This window comes from Mustela putorius, unplaced genomic scaffold (genome assembly GCF_011764305.1).
Source record: "Mustela putorius furo isolate JIRA1106 unplaced genomic scaffold, ASM1176430v1.1 tig00004035_pilon_pilon_pilon, whole genome shotgun sequence".
In the NCBI taxonomy this organism is placed as follows: Eukaryota; Metazoa; Chordata; class Mammalia; order Carnivora; family Mustelidae; genus Mustela; species Mustela putorius.
The window spans coordinates 1,626,232-1,648,024 of record NW_025422171.1 but is presented as its reverse complement, the minus strand read 5'-3'; the positions used below and the strand labels follow the sequence as shown (position 1 = coordinate 1,648,024).

Below are 21,793 nucleotides of genomic sequence, written 5' to 3'. Positions count from 1 at the left end.
CTTGCAGGAACACCTTCCCTGTCACCTTGGGCAGGGCCAAGTCTCAAGTGCATCGGAGCAAGGTCTTTAAAAACACACACACGCACACACACAAAAGAATCCCTATGACCGCCGGCTAAATTAAGTGTGTTTGACGGGAACCAGGCTCACGGCCACTATTTATAGCTCCTCGGCTCCTTTCCCGGGACGCGCTCCAGCCTTTGCTCTGGCACGGCCCTCGACAGCATCCACGTTGCGGCCCTGGCTCTTCTTTGGTCGATTCGGCCAGGTTACGTGGGAACCCCCTTTTCAGTGGCCCCAGCCCAGCGCTGGCTGTCTAGAATCGCGTCCCCCGGCTGCGAAACTCGGGGAAGGGGAGACGGCAAGACGCCCCAACGCCCACGCGGGAACTACCCACCCGGTTCAGAAGAGCCCCCAGCGCTGCGGCTCAGCCCTTAGAGGACAAGCGGGAGCTGGATGGCCCGGCCGACGCACGTGCGCGCGAAGGGCACCCCTGGGGCCCGCAGGGCCTGAACCAGTGCGCCCTTCGCTCGCCCTCGCCCTCCTCCCTTGCCGGCCTCGTGCTTTCAGTGGAGACAGACACGAGGCCCGCGGGAGCCCAGCGTCAGGAAAGAGCCCCAGGCTCCACATCCAGAGCAGGAGGGCGCCCCCGTGGATGGGGCGCAGGATGCAGGTGCGGGTGGGAAAGCCGGACGGTTGCAGGGTGACGGGTGCAAGTTCAAGTGGGAATGAGTTTATGGTTGCGAAATGAGGGGTGCAGGCGTGGTGCGACTGTATGTGTAGTGTGGGGCAGGTGCAGGCTGGCGGGAGATAATGGGTATCTGCGGGTGCGAGGTGGGAAGCGGCTGCAGGTGGGTGTGCAGGATGGGGGACGAGCGGCGGTATGCGGGTGCGGGATGAGAATGAGGGGCGCAGTGGGGCGGCGGGGCGGGGGCCCTGCGCTGCGCCCTGGCACCGCCCCTGCTGGGCCCCCAGGCTGAGGTGGAGGCGGCGGGGGCGTGGCACGGCGGCCCCGGCTGCTGCTTGGGGGCGCGAGCGCTGGGCGCACTGGGGCCACGGGGATGGCCGCCGGGGCGGGGAGGCCCGGCCCTTGCGCGGGGCGCACGCGTTAAGTTGCACCGCACGTGTAAGAGAAATTCTCCTTTTCAGAGCGGCCGGGAGCCCTGCTCGAGAAGGAGAGCACCCGGGTCGCCGCCGCGGCAGAGCGGGGTAAGCGCAGAACCGGGCGCCCCAGAGGTCCAGGCGCTGAGGGCCGGGGGACAGCCCCGGGGCGGAAGGACTGGCGGGCCGCCGGCGCCTCCGACCTCCCCAGATGGGCTCGCGCGGGCCGGGGCGGAGCGAGCGGGAGCCGGAGCCCCGCTGCCTGTTTGCGGCTGCCGGCCTCTTCGAATTCTTTCGGGAATCTTTGGGAAAGTGGTGGGAGCGGCAGGGCTAGAGAGCGGGGCTCAGGAAACTTTCTGGAGAACTTTGGGAATAACCGATGTTTCTTTGCTCCTGGAGATCTCTGGGAGCGCCAGTTCTCTGCTGCGTAATGGCTTTCCTTGGTGGATGGCGGAGGGCTGGGGTTGAAAATGTTTTCTTGATGGTGCTTTCCCCCTTGAGTGGGGAAGCTGGAGTGGCTCTAGAACTTCATATCTAATGGGATCTTAAGGACTGCTTAAATACTTGGACACTCTGAACAGATACCACAGCCGCGAGACACGGAGTTCAGCTGCTAGCGTTTAGCATCGCCACGCTTTCTACAGAGTCGTGTTGGTGTCTTTTAGGAGATGTTGGCTCGCCTACTTCTTTAAGGAAACTTATTGAAAGTTTCTCTTTTCTTTTCTCTTTTCTTTTCTTTTAAGAAACGCTTTAGTTGTAAGTACCATGATCCAATTCCTTGACCTATATGCTTGTTATGGTGTGTTTAAGTATAAAGAATTTACAGAAGAGTGGAAAAACACTTATCTGCATTCTACAGTCATCCCTTCTTTTAGGGGCTGTCTGACAGTAAATTGCAGCGATGCGGGTGTATTTGCCTTGCAGTCTCCTCTACACTCTAGTGAGCAGAATTCATCCCAGTTTACAGAGCTCTAAGTTCATGAATATCTGTGACTGGGTCTTTAGGGACAAGTGGAGTTCCCCAGTTTTTACTTTACCGAGATACCGCCAAAACATGTCAGTTAAAAATGGTTGTATAGAAACAGCTGAGACGTGAATTGTGCTTGGGTTTATATTACTCAAGAATTCAAATTGATGATTTATGATATGTACATCACTTCATTGACAGCCCATCAATGTCCTGTGAGATATATTGCAAAACAAATATTAAAAGATTAAAGCGGGAAAGGGGAGACTTATTTTCCAAGGGTCAGTGTGTTCAAAGTAAACAGCAGCTAATTTGGCACATATTCCAGTGGCTCAGCAGTTTGATTCATGTTGAGATAAGCATCTCACAAGGGCAATGCACGTGTTCCTGTAGTGTAGAGTAATTCACAAAAACTTTACTACTATAACAAACTAAACAAAGTTATTTAGGTTAACCAGTTGATGTTAACAGGCTTAAAGCCATCTTAAGATAATCAAATTGTAACAAAATTTCACTGTTTGCAAATAAGAAAAACAATAGTGACAGTTTCCTTGAATGTTACTTACATTTTAAGTTGCGTTCGTTTTCTTAACAAAAATAACTTTTACTACACGTTTGAGCCTTAAAAGTAATTGTGTATGTATCACAGCCATTTTATAAAGTCTCATGTATGTAAAGAATTTAAACTATAATTAACCTTCAGATGTTACCATTACTTGAACATGCACCTAACACTGAATAAGTAGAATATATGTATTTTTAGGATTTTACCCCAGTATCGTTCATAAATACATGAGTAAACACATTATTTTTGTACTGTACCAAATTACCAGAACATTTTAGACAGCAGAAAGGCCTTTGAGAAATATTTCACCCTGTACAGACAGCATGGTTCTCTGTATTAAGAAACAGCCAAACTCATGATTAACATACAGTGGCCTTCTCTTTTCTGCTCCACTGTGTTGTGGCCATCACCAAGACTATATAACGCTTGTCTTACTATATTTTGATTCATTTTGTTACAAGTCTGTCTCGCCCATAGATTGTGAATGAAACTCCTGAGCGTAAGGACCATCTCTTAATTAGTAGCACCGTGCCCCACACATGATAGGTGTTTGATAAGTTCTTACCAAGTTGACATTTAGTAAAAACGTCTAATACATGTGATCATTAACAGCATACCTGTGTCTCTAAGAACAGTATGTTTTTGCCATTTCAATATAATGCATAAAGGGAATAAAATCGTGATAAAGTTTAATTATAATTTTCATTCTGACAGTGGTGGAAAATTCTTCATCATGATAATTAGGTTAGTACTCTACTGCTTTTTTAAAATCTTTGGTCTTCAGAAGTATGACTTCAGGATAGTTGATGTAAACAGTTTCTGCACTCTGATCTTTTCTTTAATTTGAAGAATTAGTGGTTTGCTTTAAATTTCCTGTTGACAAACTAATGATACTAAACATAAAAATCATGTTTTTTTCATTCACACCACCTGATTATCTCTATGAATTAACACTCATTCCACTCACGAAATTCCATTTCATATTAACCTTATAATGAATCTTTTAATCTAGAACATAGAAGAGATTTCTCTGTTGTATACTAATAGAAGTGGGTTTGAACAAGAAAAGTGAAATTATATTTATACTATAGAAATTATTATTGCAAAAATAGAAAACATTTTGACAGATGTAATTTGTGTCAGTAATACAAATGGAAAAATAAAATATCATAATTATAAGGCTGCGAGATTTTGTTCACTAAAACAAGAGTAAAGATAATAGCTGAATTTGCTTTAAAATGATATTGCTAATTTATATGATGGAGTAACAGGACTGTTCTTAGCATGTCAATAATATTTAACAATTTTAGCCACTTTGGAAAGGAAGAAAAAGAGCAAAAGCTTAAAATGGACTCTAACCCATTTTTCTAAACATACATTTTAATGTGTGGTAGAGCAATATAACTAAAAAGTCAGCTGTTGTCATCTCAACGTTTGGCCTGGTGCATAATCCCGTGAAGTCACGCGGAAGGGGAAGGTACACTGGACCAAGAGTAAAAAGTCAGGAGTTTTCATGCTGGCTTCAGCACTGTGGGCTTCGCCTTCGGCAAATCACACTACCCTCTCGGTGCCTCCATATTCCCATATCCCCATCTGTAAAATGAAGAGGATAAACCAGACCACTTCTGAGATTCTTTGAGCTCTAAAATGCTGTGATTCTATATTTCCTCCACGGATGAGCAAGATTCTTGAAGGATGTAATTTGGATTTATAAGGGGAAATTACCTTTTAACTGACCAGACTATATGAAGTCAGCGCTTGGTAATATGATTCCCACAGCCTGGTCTGTTTTAGTCAAGATCCTGTTCAGAGCACTAATATGTGGAAGTACCCCTATAATTTTCTTTATTGTTATTTACCCTTACACCAAGCCACCTTTCAGGAAATATTGGTAAATTGAATTTTACTTCAAGGGTAGTGACGGTTTTTTTCATTATTCAGTTACTAAAATTTTGAGGACTAATGTTGAAACACATTAAAATCATTGCTAAATTACACCAAAATGTGTAAGTAAAATGTTTAAATAAGTGAAAACTTCATGTGGTATTCTTAGGTCTTTCACAGAAGTTATTTTTAAAACTTTTAATGCCATTTAATAATTGGCAGGAGAAACTGGAGGACTCCACAGGGTAATGGAACAGGGAACACATTTGGAGGGTTTTAAAAGGAAGCCCAGTATAGCATGAATAGTATTGGAAGTCAGTCATGTTTCTAATTATACTTGACTATTTACATTTTTCTGTCAATTGAAGTGAAGCTCAACCAGCTGTTAATTTTCTAGCTTAATATTAGAACTCTAATTGTAGAAATGGTGACTTAATACTAATTTCTGGTAGGATTATTTATTTTATTCAAGTATTTCAAGAAGAAATACTGTGGATTAGAAGTTAAGGATATTTTTAATTTTGTAATTCTTAAATATAAAAATTGAAAAAAATTGAAGACATTTGTTTTAAACTAATATAGTTGTTTAAGTTGCTTCCAACTCAAAATTAGCTCTTACTTTGCTTTTCAGTTACAGAATGTCAAAAACAAAAGAAAAACTGAGTTTTTCACTTTGACTAAAGATGAGAAGTGTTAACGATACTTACTTTAGCCAAGTAAAGATTTAAAGAGCACGTGACTTTTTGTAAATAATTTAAAATCCAATCCCCCCAAAGAAAAAGTTCCCACATGAGGGACGCCTAGGTGGCTCAGTGGTTTAAATCCTCTGCCTTCGGCTCGGGTCATGGTCTCAGGGTCCTGGGATCGAGCCCCGCATCGGGCTCTCTGTTCAGCAAGAAGCCTGCTTCTCTTTCTCCCTCTGCCTGCCTCTCTGTCTACTTGTGATCTCTGTCTGTCAAATAAATAAATAAATTCTAAAAAAAAAAAAAAAAAATCCCACATGAAAGAGAAAATAGAGGGATAATAATAACACATGGATGGCAAGTAATGTCTATCCATTCTTATTTAGTAAATAAAATAAGTAGAATAAAAGTATAACTTAAGGTACACCTGGCTGGCTCAGTCAGTGGAGTATGCAACTCTTGATCTTGGTGTTATAAGTTTGGGGCCCATGTTGGGTGTAGAGATAACTTGAAAAATAAAATCTAAAAAGATAAAGTATAATTTAAAACAATTTAATGTTTCTGGAGATTTGTTCTCTGACAATAAATATATATGATTCTAACAGTGCTTTAAAATTGTTGATAAAAAAGTTAGAAAATTAGTGTTTTATAATTTCATTAAATCGGTTCGTCTCTCTGAGAGACATCATCTGTATGAGAGTTATGTCTCCTGCCAGAGCATGAGATTACTGAAAAGTTAAGTAATAGAAACCCTGTGCTTTTCCATTTAAAATAAGGGATCCAGGATGCCTGGGTGGTTCAGTGGGTTAAGCCTCTGTCTTTGGCTCAGGTCATGATCTCAGGGACCTGGGACCTAGCCCCGTGTTGGGTGGTCTGCTTAGTGGGGAGCCTGCTTCCCCCTCTCTCTCTGCCTGCCTCTCTGCCTACTGTGATCTCTCTCTCTCTCTGTCAAATAAATAAATAAAATCTTTTAAAAACTAAAAAATAATAATAATAAAATAAGGAATCCCTTGAATCTGTACAGTAATAAACAATTTTACACTAAGATAAAGAATACCCTTAAATTATATATGCATATTTTAGAATAATACTAGCAAATACTAAAATCACATTATCTATTTAAAAGACCCATGGAGGGGGAACCTGGGTGGCTCAGTTGGTTAAGCGTCTGCCTTTGGCTTCGGTTATGACCCCAGGGTCTGGGTTCAAGCCCCATGTTGGGCTCCTAGCTCAGTAGGGAGCCTGCTTCTCCCTTTCCCTCTGCCCCTTCCCCTTGCTTATGCCCACTCTCACTATATGTCTCAAATAAATAAATAAAATCCTCAAAAAAAAATTTTTTTTAAATTAAAGATCCGTAGGGACTTTCTGTAGATTTATTCTGTATACTACAAATATAGCATTGTGATAAGACATTGGAAAAAATAACAAAATAAACTTTCATTCTTTTTCAAGCATGTCAAAACTGGTTGTTTAGCTAAAGAAAACTAAAACTAATATTTTAAAAGCCTTAAATAAGATTTGGAACCAAACAAAAGATCTGCTGTTGCTTTTTCTTTTAAGATTTTATTTATTTATTTGACACAGACATAGATCACAAGTAGGCAGAGAGGCAGGCGGAGAGCAGGGAGAAGCAGGCTCCCCACCAAGCAGAGAGCCTGATGCAGGGCTCAGGGGCCCAGGACCCTGAGATCATGAGCTGAAGGCAGAGGCCCAACCCACTGAGCCACCCAGTGCCCCCCAAATAAAGGATTCTAAGTACAAATACCATACAAAATCATAAGAAAATACCATGATTGATTTTCTGCCAGTAAATTTGAAACTTAGAAATGGAAAATTTTCTAAAATACATGAACTGGGCTCCTGGGTGGCTCAGTGGGTTAAGCCTCTGCCTTCAGCTCAGGTCATGATCCCAGGGTCCTGGGATGGAACTCCGCATCGGGCTCTCTGCTCAGCAGGGAGTCTGCTTTCCTCCCTCTCTCTCTCTGCCTACCTCTCTGCCTACTCCTGATCTCTGTCTGTCAAATGAATAAATAAAATCTTTTAAAAAAATAAAATAAAATACATGAACTATCAAAATTCACTTAAATAGCAACCCAAATTATGCAAATAACAGTTAATGAAATTGAATTTATAATCTAGGCTGGCTTCCTCAAAAAGACATCAATCCCAAACTCTTATAGCAAAATCTTACACAAGCTTATTCAGAGAATTTTTAATTTTTCAGGCTAAAATAGGTTTTTTACCAAAAGCCAATGGCAATGGTAGTACAAAAAATTGAGACCAATCTTGGGTATGAACAAGCACTCCAAAATAAAGTAGTGGCAAATTGAATGTGATAGAATATTAAAAATAAAATCAGGACCAATAGGTTACTTCACCATCTCAAAATCACAATAGCAGGAAAAAAGTAATTTACTAAATCCAATACTCACTCATGACTTAGAAAACAACAACAAACAAACCATTAACAAAGATTGGAAGAAAACTTCCTTGACCTAATAAAATTTGCAACATCATGCTTAATGATAAAGTTTCAGAAGCATTCATGTTAAAGAAAAAAATGAGAGAAGATATCACCAACTCTACATTGTGCTAGGAGTCCTGGCCAGTATAAGAAGACAAGAAAAAGAAATAACAGGAATTAGAACAAGGGGAGGAAGAAACAAATCTGTCCTTAACAGCAGATGATATGATTATGTGTTACTTGGAAAATCCAAAGGAATCTCCTATTTGAACTAGTAAGTCTTTCTAACAGATTGCTGGATACAAAGATCAATATATTAAAACAATGTTCCTAAGTACCAATAATAATCAAAAGTTATAATGAAAAAAACTATTTGGAACCAAAAAAAAAAAAAACTAGAATAAGAATAAATTAGGAATCTATCTAACAAAAAATATGTGTAAATCTTTTAGGAACATTATCCTAAAGCACTACTGAAAGGCATGAAGAAGGTCAACATCAGTGGATCAGTTGTGTTTATTGGTGGGGAAACTAGATTGTAAAGAGCTAAGTTTGATTTATCTGTAAGTATCATGCAATTCCCATTAAAACCAAGTCTCAGATTTTTGTGGAACTTGACAAGCTCTACCTAAATTTCGTATGGATAAAATGAAAGGCCAGAAATTGTCTAGAAAATATGAAGAACAGAGTTGGGGGACTTGTTGTACCAGATACCAAGTATATCTAGAACTGTTGCCATTAGGTGTCCTGCTGGTTGGTGTGATCAGTTGTTGTCTTCTGGAGATGGAAAACAATGTTGCGTGTTGTTTAATCTGAAACTTCAGAGGTTCGATTTTTTCCCTCTTTCATGCTTGTCTATGTGGTTGAACTTTTCCCAATGCTGTGCCTCTGTGTTGTTAAGTGACATTGGGCCAGGTTTTAAAAGTCTAGTTCCCTTCTTGCTCTTTAGTCTTAGAAGCTCAGACAAAGCTAAACATTGGAATTGATGTTGCAGAGTAAAAGAAGAAAGGGTCTTTGGTTATTTTGGTGATTTTTTTCTGATTTCTGGTTTCTTTTTAAAGAGTCAAACCAGAATTATGGAAAAAGTGTGGTAAGTACATAGCACCATGGGCTAGGTCCTGTGGCATCTGGAACTTACGGTCTTAAATGGGAGCACTTCAAAGAGGCAGGTAGATGTAAAAGAAGCTAATGGAAAACAGCTTTCCACCTGCGAAGAAGATAACTAGATAAGCCCTTTTTCATTGTATCATATTGTGACTAGCTCAGCCTACCATGTTCTTTTAATATTTGTGCCAAGTCAGGAATGGCAAAAAGAAAATTAGCATTTGAGCTATGCTGCCTCATCCCAAACCCCAGCAGACGTTACTAATGGAACATAGAACTCTTTCTGGCTGAGCCTATACGTGACTCAAAATCCTACTCCACAATGTTCGAAGCAATCACAAACAGGCAGAAAATTAGTTTGCCTAGCCATACTCCATGTTGTATTACCTCTAATTTACTGACCAAGTAACAATGCTTTTTTGTTGTTGTTGTTGTTGTTGTTTAGATTTTATTTATTTGACAGAGAGAGAAATCACAAGTAGGCAGAGAAGCAAGCAGAGAGAGGGGAGGAAGCAGGCTCCCTGCAGAGCAGCGAGCCCCGATGCGGGGCTCCATCCCAGGACCCTGGGATTATGACCTGAGCTGAAGGCAGAGGCCTTAACTCACTGAGCCACCCAGGTGCCCCAAGTAACAATGTTTTCAGTGTCAAAATATTGGTACAAAAGAGAATCAAGCAGAATACAAATGATACATTTTGGGTGTTATTCCAAACTAAGAGTTACATTTCCTAATAAGCAGATCTTTTGCAAGTTTGTCCTTCTGTATTCAACCTGAAGATGCTGGAGTGCCCCAGGGCATGGTCTTCAGCCTCCTTGTCCTTCTCCCCTGCCCTTAGATAATCTCAGTCCAGTCTCAGGGTTTGATGATGACTCCCAAATGTTTATCTCCAGCTTTAACAGTTACACGTCTAATAGGTATCTCAAACTTAACATTTTCAGAATAGAACTTGTGATTCCCATGCCTTTCTCAAACCTATAACTCCTCTGGTTTCCCCGTCTTGGTAAATGGCAGTTCCCTTCCTGTTCAGGGCAGAAACCTTGGCGTCTCCCGAGCGCTACCCCAACCCTTGACCTGTCAGCACATCGTGCTGGACCTACCTTCAGAATCTGTGCAGACTCAACTATTTGTCATCACTGTCACTTTTCTGGATTATAGTACAGTGTCCTCACCAGACCCTCTGCTTTTCCCTTGCCCACAGCCCCCTTTACCCCATGCCTGTTCCCAACACAACAACCAGAGGGAATCTGTGAGGATGTAAGTCAGATTGTGTCACTCTTCTGTTCCAGTCCTCCAGTACATTCTTATCTCACGTGGAGTATAAGCCAAAGTCTGTCCACCTCCCCACTTCCTCTTTGACCTGCTTGTCTGCCTGTCTGCTCCTGGTTGGCTTTGCTTCCCCCATACTGTCCTCGCCTTCCGCAGCACACCAGGTTTGCTCTCGGCTGGAAGCCTTGCTCTGCCTGGAATGTTTGTCCCTCCTTTCTGAGGCCCAGCTCTTCACTCAGATGTCACCCTCTCAGGGAGGCCCCCAGTCCTCCGCAGCCCCTGTACTTCCCTCTGTGCTGCCCCGCAGCACTCTGTCTGCCCACAGCAGTGTCTGACATCTCTTACTTCTCTTCTGTCCACTGTCTTTCCCAGACCAGACAGCACTCCTCTGCTTTGCTCACAGCAGTGTCTGACATCTCTTACTTCTCTTCTGTCCACTGTCTTTCCCAGACCAGACAGCACTCCTCTGCTTTGCTCAGCGCTGAATGCCTCCCACGTAGTAGCTTTCACTCAGTCCTCACTGCATGGCCACAACTTGTACATAGATAGGTCTGGCTGGGCAAGGAATTCGGGGAGCCCAGTTCCTTTCTCATCCTCTCTGTTCCCTAGTTATCAAACCGTTTTTCTTCTTAGGAGCTCAAGTCCTGCCCTGGCCTGAGAAGACGACCTCTGGCTTGACCTCACTGAGAAGAGTCTTGTCATCACTTTGGAGAGCACTCGCCCTACATCTGCCTTCTCAGCCCCTCTCCCGCCCTTTTGCCCCTTCCTGGTGCTGAGCAGGCTGACTGTCCCTCCACCCTCCTGTACCCATGACTCCACCACTTTGATGCCAAACATCCACAGCCCTCCCTATCTCAGAAATGCCTCCTCGGAGCCTTATTCCCCCACTTTTTATCCATTTTGCATCTCTCCTTCCTTTAAGTTCTAGACTTATTGAACAAATGCTCTCCATACCATGTCTCCATTTCTCTCCCACATTCTACCTCTTTAACCACGGGCCTGAACTTTTGTTTCTGCCCCAGAGCTCCCACTGGACTGAGCATTTAAAGACCATCAGTGGCTTCCCTGGGAGATCCAAGGGCCTTTTCTTTATGTCCATCCATCTGAACACGCCAAAGAATGTTGACACTGTTAGTCACCTCCTTCTTCAAAGCCCTCCTTTGGCTTCCGCACTTCTGTGTTGCCCTAGTTCTCCAGTCTTGTTGGCCGCTCTCAGAGAATATGCCTTCTGATGTGAACAGTATTCCCAGCAGGTGAGGGGGATTCTGGTGCTTCTTGGGCAAAGTAAAATGCAAACATTCAATCTTAGTAGCTCAGGTAAAGCTAATGTTGGGGTCAATTCCATAAGGAAGAAAGGGTCTTCTCTTTTGATGTTATTTGATATTATTTTGATAACAAAATAAATACAGCCCAAGCAATATGAACCTGTCTGCCCCCCTCCCCCGAGGAATGCCCCTTCCCTCCACACTATCTGGGGGTTGCTGCTGTCTGTCATTGCTTAGTCTTGGGCTCTTACTCACTTGGTCAGTCCTGCCATCCTTCACCAAAGCACTGGCTGCACACACTGTGTGCAGTGAGTATTTTCCCACACTGCTCCTCCTCTGTTTCGCTGGATTTTCCATGAATTCTGTCCTTGGTGCTTTCTTTGCTCTACCTTCTTCACTCAGGAGAGGTGGAGGCACACTGTGGACCCTCTGCCCAGTCTTCTCTACTTCCATGCCTCCAGCTTCCTCCTGGACAGTTTCACTCATATCTCCCACCACTACTTTTGATTCATACAGTCACAAAACCAGAGTATTCATCCTTTCTTCCAATCCCATATTAACACGCCTCCCAAATGTTTTTCTCTTCAAATGGCCCCCTGGTTTTCCCACTTGGGCTCAGAAATAGGAGGCTTGTCTTTTTTCCATGCCTCTCTCTCTTTCAGTCTCTGACTAGGCAGACTCTACATTCTGCTTTATTTTTGTCTGCAGACTGTGTCTCCTTTCTGTCCTTACTTTTTCCATTCACCCCCGCTGTAATCTAGCTGGGGCCTTCAGCACTCACTCAGAGATTACCACTCTTCCTGAGTCCTTGTTAGAGGGACGCTTTCTTTTCTGAACAGCGCTTTCAGCATATCTCTCTGCTCTCGATGTCTTTTCATTCATCCCACCAGTGTTTATTGAGCGGCTGTTATGTTCAGAGTGCAGCCCGTCTAGCTCTTTTGAGCAGAAGCAGCCATCTAAACTCACTGCTCTAGTACAAGGCCCCTGTTTCAGCCATGCCAGATCACACTGCCATGGGAACGCCATTCTGGCCTTGAAATTCACTCCTATGAATCACAAACAGGCAAAAGCATCCCTCTTCTCCTATCCAAACTCCCTCTCCCAAACCCAGCTCAAATATCACCCTTCCCTGGCTGGCTTTCCCTGGCTATGTGTTCTGGTATTAAAATCTCTTTTCTCTAGAATCCCTCTGCACCCACATAGCTCCCCCATTTTCCTGAAGTTTCCCATCTCCACAGATAGATTTCAAGATAGAGACCATGTTTTTACCTCCACGCTATTCAACAGAATGTGCAGCCCAGAGTTGAGCACAAGATTGTAACTAGACAAATAGCCATTGATGGATCTGAAGGGACACTCAGCGTATCCTGAAGGCCAAGGGGAAACTGTGTAACTTTGAGAGGGAAAATATAACTCTCAGAAGAACATGGAAGCAGCCACATAAGCTATACAATGTAAGATCTTGTTTTGCAGTAATGTCAGAATCTAAGTTTTCATTGAAATCAAAGTAAAAACAAGTTAAATGTCATCTCATGGAGATTCATATCGCATCCAAGTAATATAGAATCCCACTACCACTGAGGTAGACCAGTTCTCTCAAAAGTGCTCAGTATTGTAGCTGTGGTGCTCTATAAGTAGTTCACAAGCACTCCCAGTGTGAGCTTTCAGGAATTGCTCTAGTTTTGTCTTGAATTGACCCTGTACACTGACAATAAGAATAAACCCATTTTTCTCTTTCAAGCAGAAAGATATTTCATTCAGTCACCGTGTTTGTCTCACTTGATGTCAGCCCAAAGTGGATCACTTTGTTGTCTGTTGTTTGTACGTAGCCAGCAGAGCTCTGCTGTTCTGGGTGTGCTTCACTCCTCCCCTGTCGTTTTCTCACGGAATTGGTCTTAGGGATATGATTAAAAAGTGAGATTGACAAAACATCTTAAGAACATCTGTGTGGTGTCTGGAGCAGACTTGGATGGCTCTGAAGAGAGGTGGATGTCGCTTCTGCTTTGGAGGCTCTGATTTTGATCTGATCTCGACCCATACTGCTAGTCTTCCCATAGATGGTTCGGTCCTCTTGTTAGTTTTTTTCTTCATTCATTCATACATTTCCAAAACAAAATCCAAACTGTGGGGTGCCTGGCTGGCTCTGTCAGTTAAGCTGGATCATGATCCCAGGGTCCTGGGATGGAGCTGTATCCAGCTCCTTGCTCAGGGGGAGCTGCTTCTCCCTCTACCTCTGCCTGCTACTCCCCCTCCTTGTGTACTCTCTCTCCTTCTCTCTTTCTCTCTATCAAATAAATAAAGAAAATCTTTTTTAAAAAAAAATAATAAACCCAAAGTGTGAAGTGTAGTAGTAATAAGACTCAGCAGTCAGTGATGGGATACAAACAGCCTGGTCCTTACTTTGGAAGAAATTGGCAGACTGCCATGGCAGGAGAATCCAATTTATGCTCTGTGCCATCAGTGATAACCATTGTCAGGGTTCATGTTGCATCTCAGAGATCCCAGGACCATTCTCCTCTAACATTGGGCCAATAATGTTACTGTATTTGTCTTTTGTGTGCTTATCAAGAGGTCTATGGAGTAGAAACCATAATTAAAGAATAATAAGAGGAATCAGACTTTTGCAAAAACTAGAACTTTGAAACATGAAAGTCATGGTCATTAATCCTTTATGATGATAAACATGATGAAAATGCAAAGGAATAGGAAAATAAATGAAAATCAACCAGTTCTAGAAATACTATGGTTAACATTTCGGTATCATTCTTGCTCTTCCTTTTGCATAGATGAATGTGTAAAATGTGTGGTATCAGACTAGAGTTTTGTATTAAGCTTTTGTTATTTAACATTACAGCATGAATATCTCTTCATGTCATTAACGATCTTAAAAATTATATCTAGTGAATACCTTGTATTTCAGTAGTTATGAGTGTTATTTTGGTAGTTATGAATGAACCATAGCTTTTCATTTATGCCTGTCTTTATTGTATAAAGAATTAAAAGGAGAGTATCAGTTGGGAATTCTTTTGTCTATAGGCCATAGAAAACCTAACTTGATCAAATAGAGATTTTTCCTTCACATAAATCTGGAGATTGCTGTTGGGTGTGATCCAGCAGGTCCATAATGTCACAATAGGTGCCTTGGACTTTCTTGACCATTCCCTCACACTTTATTGACACATGCTTGCAAGGGGACTGCCCAGCTCCAGGCTCCACATCTGTACTCACTATGGGAAGAAGGGGGAAGGGACAGCAAAGGTAGCATCTGCCCTTTTATTAGAAAACCAAAATCTTTCCCAGAAGCTCCCCAAGCCAACTTCTTACACCTTATTGGATATAACAGAAAGAAGTAGGAAAGCAAGCATTTCCCTTCCCAGTCAGGCAGGCAAGGGAGAGGAAGACTGGGAGTAGGATCTGGGTTAAGCCAGATTCTGGCGTCAGCCTTGGGCACTATTATGTATTTAACTTGTCGTCCTTTAGTGGACACTTCTGTTTCCAATTATTCCTTCTTATAAGTAATTCCTAGTAAATATCCATGTTTATCCATTCATCAAAATCTCTGATTATTTCTTTGGTATGATGTTACAGGAGTAGAACTACAGGTTAGAGGTATCATGGCTTTTATATCTCTTCATACACATTACTAAGCTCCTTTCCAAGAAAAGTCTTCCGGTGCATGCTACCACACAGAGCATGAGCCATGGGCATCCCCATTTCGGACACACTCTTAGTCACCCCATCTTTAGGACTTACTGAGTCTCAGCAACTACCAGAGTACCCGCTAAGTATGTGCATGGTGACACATCGTGTTTCTCTAGGTTACAATCAGAGGTCATGATGGAAACTGAAGGCTATCTATCTGAAAGTGTTTTGCAGCACCCAGACCTAAAGAACCTAAAGAACTCTGGAGAGGCTGAGCCAGTAAAGAAGAGTAGCAAGATGCCACAAGCACCTGCCCTATCCTCCTCATCTGATTTACTAGTTGCATAAATATTTACCTAGCCCCATGTTTCTCAACAGGTGCAGAATGGGCATTTGGGGAGGGCTGGGTCTTTACTGTGAAAAATTTGCTTTTTTGCCTCCCTGGCCCTGCAGGGAAATGGCAGCGACACTTTCAGCCTCTGTGAGAAGCGAACCCTCCTCATGGTGTTATGGGCTACCAGGCTTATGGGGAGAACCTATCAGGCATGTTGCTTTGACTCCTTTTCAGCACGTTGTGTTGTGCTCAACAAGACTGGGAAGGTAGCAGGAAGAAGTATTAAGTATTTAAGTATTAAGTATTTACCCCACGCCGATCTTTTCTTAGAGATTTCCAGAAATGCACTACAGACATCAAGGAGGAAAGGTTACGCATGCAAACCCCAAGCTCAAAACTAGAGTAAAGGAGAAAGTTCACAAGAAGTGAAGGTGGTTAAAGGTGGTTTCCTATAGAAACTCAGAAGGCTGTGGCTGTCTGGGGACAGCAAGGAGAGAGGATGTTAGAAGGTGTGGGAGGATGGAAAGAACCTCCTGGAATGTAAAGAGAGCAAGAGCCATTAAGCCAGGGCCATGATAAGGGGGAAGAGAAAACACAGGGCCCCTGTGTTAGCCTGAGTTGGCCACTCTTGAAGGGAGAGAGGAGGTAAGTGACAGGTCAATAGGCCAGTCCCTGGATTGGGGCCAAGTTTCAGGTTGAAGAGCTAGCACGTGCAAAGGCCTAACCGCAGAGTCCCAGGGACCACAGGAAGTTTGGTATCACCAGTGTTTGTTCAGGGACTGAAGGATGGTCCACACTATGCAAGCCTTTTGTCTTATGCCCCAGAGGAGAATCTCCAGCAGATTGAAGGGAGGGGCCGGGGCTAGGGGCAGAGATGCCAGTTAGGGACCCCATGACTGTCTAAGGAGGAGCTGGGTTGAGGAGAAGCAGGATGTAACCTAGTATGTAACACCTGACATTCCTTCATGGAAGAGTGCGTTGTTTCACGTTCAGTAATTAAGTTTCTAAATTAAAATATTTTACCTGCCAAGAACATGCCAAATAGAACAGATACCAGTCACAATATAGGACAAGGAGGCTGGTGCGATATGTGAATGGTAATATTTTTCTAAAGACCTCAAATGACCAAAACAAAGGCTTGAAAGTTTATTCTAGGAGAGGGTTAACAGTTAGTTGTCTTTTCTTTAGATCATGGTGAATAAAATATGTTTTGTTTATCTGCCTCTGAACCAATTCATAAAAGTCAATATTTTTAAACATTTTAAAATTCAAGAAGAGAAGAGTGTTTTTAAGGCTGCCGGAATTTGTACATACACTTGGAGCTTGGGCCGCTTTCCTTAGCGAAGAATGAGAGAACAGAGCTCTTTTGGCTTTAGCTGGAAGCATTTGGCCTGTTTGAACAGTAGCGACAGGGAGGACACCTTGCAATCTTGGTCCCCTGTGTCTGCGGAACACCGCTACCTTCCCAGAGGCCGCCTGCGGGCCCTCCGTCCACCTAGGGTGCAGCTCACCGCACCCAAAACAATGAGCGTCGCCCCATGTTACAGACGGAGACACAGGCTCCTGCCTGGGGACGCGCAGTGAGTTAACCATGCATGGAACATTTGCAAAGTGAAAAAGAAAGGAAATAATAGGTAGTAGGTTAATGTGTGGTAGAAGTTATGATTTCATCAGGGGGAGAGTTGCTGTAATCTCACAGGAACAGAAAGGGTGAGGTTAGTAAAGGACCCAAGCTGTGTACCCCACAGCACCAGAGCTGCCTTGGAGACTGGGCCCTGGAAGAGAGCAGGATGGGGAGTTAGAAGCCAGGGGAGAGTTATTTTCTCCTCAGGCAAGTTATCTCCCTTTGGAGCTCTAGTTTCCTCATCGCTGAAGGAAGGGCTTAAGTCGCTCTTGGGCATCTCCTTGGTGTCACCGTTGTGTCCTGTAACAGTAGTTCCGTGTTATGCGGACACTGAGGGCGTTTCTGTAACCCTGCTCAGCGCGACGGTGGACGCACACGCACACGCACACTCACACTCATGCTGTAGAAAGCTCTGCAGCGCCTCCCTGGTTTGGAAGTGGGACTACAGCTCCCCCAGCAGCGATATTCCAGCGCCATCTGCCGAGGCCTGCCCCTAGGGATGTTTGGACCCTACAGGTTGCCAACCTTAGGCTTCCTATTAACCAGCGATGTTCCCTTGCAGGTTAGCACTCTGAAGCAATGGGCGACTGGAGCTTTCTGGGGAGACTATTAGAGAACGCACAGGAGCACTCCACGGTCATTGGCAAGGTTTGGCTGACGGTCCTGTTCATCTTCAGGATCCTGGTACTGGGCGCCGCAGCCGAGGAGGTGTGGGGAGACGAGCAGTCGGACTTCATGTGCAACACGCAGCAGCCCGGCTGCGAGAACGTCTGCTACGACAAAGCCTTCCCCATCTCCCACATCCGCTTCTGGGTGCTGCAGATCATCTTTGTGTCCACGCCCACCCTCATCTACCTGGGCCATGTGCTGCACATCGTGCGCATGGAAGAGAAGAAGAAAGAGCGGGAGGAAGAGCTGCTGAAGAGCGACGGGCCGGCTGCACGCTGTGGGTCGGGCAGCCACAGCCAGAAGGACAAACCACCGGTGAGGGATGACCGTGGCAAGATCCGAATCGCCGGGGCCCTGCTCCGGACCTACGTCTTCAACATCATCTTTAAGACACTGTTCGAAGTGGGCTTCATCGCTGGGCAGTACTTTCTGTACGGCTTTGAGCTGAAGCCACTGTACCGCTGTGACCGGTGGCCCTGCCCCAACACGGTGGACTGCTTCATCTCCAGGCCCACGGAGAAGACCATATTCATCATCTTCATGCTGGCAGTGGCCTGCGTGTCCCTCTTACTCAACATGCTGGAGATCTACCACCTGGGCTGGAAGAAGCTTAAACAAGGGATGACCAACTATCGCTCAGACACCCCTGAATCCAGGGTAGGGGCCACGAAACCTGGGGGTGTAAGCCCACTCCTTCTTCCCTCCCACTCGGCCCCGCCCACGGTTACCATCGGATTCCCACCTTACTATGCTCACTCTGCCTCTTCTCTGGGACAGGCCACAGGGGCGGGCTACCCCGGGGCCCCTCCACCAGCAACAGACTTTGACATGGCAGCCCTGTCCGAGGCCCCTGGGAAGGACCACCCTGCCAAGTTCTACAACGGCAACCACCACCTGCTAATGACAGAGCAGAACTGGGCCAACCAGGAGGCTGAGCAGCAGACTTCTGCTAGGAGGGCCTCCCTTCCAGCTTCGGGTTCTGCATCCCTGAGCCCTACAGGCAGCACCAAGGAGCTCCCTCAGGAGGGTGGTGTGGGAAGCAGTGCACCTGGCCTGTTGGAGAATGGCAACGGCAGCAGCTTGGGAGAGAGCAAATTGGAAGTGACTCCCGATGATGGGGAGGAGCAGCCAGTGACCACCGCAGTGGAGATGCACGTGCCTCCCTTGCTCCCAGCAGACCCCGGACGATCAAGCAAGGCTAGTAAGTCCAGTGGCGGTCGGGCCAGACCCAATGACTTGGCCATCTAGTGGTGGTCTCTCCAGACAGCGTTATAATAACCTCTTTTCTAGCAACCAAAAACAAAAGAGCAGTTCCAGTCTGCAGGTAGAGAAAGCCTGGAGTGAGAGAGCACTGGAGTGGAGGAAGGGAAGATCAACCGGAAGAGAGCAGGTTTCTGTGTGTCCATGCTTGCTGTTCTTAACACTGTGAGGTAGAGTGGGGAGAACGTCCACGTTTGCTGAGATGGGGAGGTAGGGGCAAAGTGGGTGCAGGGGCTGTTGACCTTTAAAGATATTCCCAACAACCCAAGAGTCCAGCAACCTGGGCCACCTTTGCAGGTGCTGCTGCCCAGCCTTGGGCTCCTGCTGTCTCTGTGGGTAACTGTTCTGCTGTGGTAAAGCAACAGGTGTCTGCAGTCACTTCAGCTCGGGGCAATTAGGTTTTCCATTCCTATTCTCTCCAGAGCCTCTGGGCTGCCCAGAAAGTTGTAGACACATTTAGCACTATCTCTGTTTGATACCTTGAACTTCATTTGGGATATTTGCCAAACTGCACTAAAAAAAGATTTAGAGCAAGTCCATATAGTGTCATTTGAGTTTCTGAAATTGCCTGTGAAGCCCAGGATATCAAACTGTATGCTTCGTGACAAGTGACAATGAGCAGCTACCCTCCAGAGGCAGAGTCAGTGCAGGCGAGAGCCACAGAGGTTGCTGGTAAGAAAGCAGGGAAAAATGCAGCAACACTTGAGATAATTTTTAAACAGCTGAGGAAATTGAAATGAAAGTGTGGCATGTATGCCTTAGGTATTTATTTTTAAATTGGTACTTTGTGCTTTGATCTGAATTGTACAGGAATGCCTATCTTCCCCCACTTTCTTTCAGAAGAAATGAAAGAAAAATAATACTATTAAAATGAATACTGACTAAGGGACTGCTAATTTGTCCCATTACGTACTAGTAAAACTTTGAACTTTTTTAAAAAGAAATTTTGACCTTATGAGTCAGCTAATTGCTATGCGAATGTACCATTTAAAAAAAAATAAAGGCAGGGTAAATTTAAGTGCATTTCAAGTACTTCAAGTTGTGAAGTTTTTGAATGGAAGGTTAAAAGTTAACTACTCTTGCCAGAAAAAATTATTTATACAGATGAATCAATGACCTACATTTTTTTTAACAGTACAAAATAAAACTCTTTGAGTTTTCTAACCATTCTTTGTGGGCAGCCTGTTTGCTTTCTAAAGTGTAAATAAAAGTATCTGGGTTTTACTTCCTGTGTAAGTGCATGTGCTGATTTCGGACGTGTGCCCCATTTGTCACCCACGCGGATTGCTGCACTGACAGCGAAGGCTCTTTCTCTACATGGGTGTGGCTGGAACATGGCAGAATTTTCTGTACTGCACACCCTGCTGTTGTGTCTGAGTCGCTGTTTGTTTGAAAACCAATGAACAGTGGTAATGCTGAGCCCGGTCCTTCTCACACTCCAACTTCCACTGAGTGCTGTCAGCCCTTATTCAGCAAAACACCAAACACTTGCCAATTTGATTCATTCCTTTGTGTAAATCAACACCAATTTCCCGATGACTTATGGGGGGTTACACTCCAAAACGTAATTTGTGTTTTATATGGTAAAGAGTGACCCACTAGCAACCTGATGAGAAGACTGCAATTCCCATTCTCAGATAAATGTGTGCAACTAGTTCATTAGAGCCTTATGCTTGCTGCAGAATGAACTTAGATAATCTCCTCAGCTTGAAAGATGCCAGCTTCCCATAAATATCCTTTAGGCTTTTCTCAAACAGATTTGAGAATTACAGAAAATTGAGTGGCTATTTTCTCCATTCTCCCCAGGCTAGGACACAACTCATCACTGTAGATTGCAGAGGAGAGAAGATTGATCATCACCTACAGTGGATGCCTTAGGCTTCATGCAGTAGGACCTAGTTCTCTGGGGTGAGAAGGGCCACCAACAAATCTTAGTTTGAAAAGCATTCTTGGGCGCCTGGGTGGCTCAGTGGGTTAAGCTGCTGCCTTCGGCTCAGGTCATGATCTCAGGGTCCTGGGATCGAGTCCTGCATCGGGCTCTCTGCTCAGCAGGGAGCCTGCTTCCCTCTCTCTCTCTCTGCCTGCCTCTCCGACTACTTGTGATTTCTCTCTGTCAAATAAATAAATAAAATCTTTAAAAAAAAAAAAAACAGCATTCTGATTTAAAAAAAAAATAGCTTTGGTCACAATTCAGTTTACAGACAGCCAAAGTGGATGTGAACACTGGTCCTTTAGGTTCTCCCATAATAAATGTTAATAGAAAGCTTCTGATTTACCCACAATTTGATTTTGGCTGGGGTTGGAGATGAGTGTGAGAGCTATAATTGTATTTAGTTTTTACATTTTAAAATTGGATTTTATCCACCACATGTTGATGAAGATGCCAATATTGTGAATTGACCATAGTCTAGCTGGCCCGTGTCGTGCATGAGTAGGAGTGTGAAATTTGATTCACCTCCTTGAAAATCACTCATTTATAAAGAAGTAATATTCTGTGATAAAACAGTGCCCATAGTATTTTTTCAGAGCAGTGTTCTGATTTCAATTCATGTAAAAAATGAAAGCAGGTGTCCCACTGTGTTGCTATTTGAGACTCTGAAGTCTAGAGTCCTTCTCCCTCACGGGGATGTGGGAGTGTGAGAGGATGTTCTCTATTTAGCCAGTCACTGAAAGCATTAGGATGTGCGACAAAAGTAGACATCATCTCTCCCTATGGTCAGGATTCTAGATATGTTTTTTCTGTAGTCTGTTAATTATTTTAAAATCTCACTGAAATTATTGTTATCTTGATTTAATGGAAAAAATTTTAACTCCATAAGTTTCTTTTAATACTCAGATGCTCTAATTTATTTATTCATATTATGTTTTAATCTGCAGCAGGCAAGACAATTACTCTCTTGCATCTGTATTTGCAGAAGCTCAATTACCCTGTTGGTACTACATAATCCATGATAATGATAAAATG

At 44.0% G+C, this 21,793-nt stretch overlaps 1 protein-coding gene across 2 annotated transcripts; it reads left to right on the top strand.

Moving 5' to 3' along the window:
- Positions 1-214: 214 nt before the first annotated feature.
- Positions 215-20,821, top strand: GJA3 (gap junction protein alpha 3). 2 transcript variants are annotated; one of them, XM_004778248.3, is made up of 2 exons: positions 215-673; positions 17,462-20,821. In XM_004778248.3, exon 2 carries the CDS (start codon positions 17,479-17,481, stop codon positions 18,814-18,816), a length of 1,338 nt encoding a protein of 445 aa, XP_004778305.1. In that variant the 5' UTR covers positions 215-673; positions 17,462-17,478; the 3' UTR covers positions 18,817-20,821. The 2 variants fall into 2 exon arrangements, with proteins under 2 accessions (XP_004778305.1, XP_044928339.1); XM_045072404.1 differs by lacking the exon at positions 215-673 and adding an exon at positions 994-1,209.
- Positions 20,822-21,793: the final 972 nt, after the last annotated feature.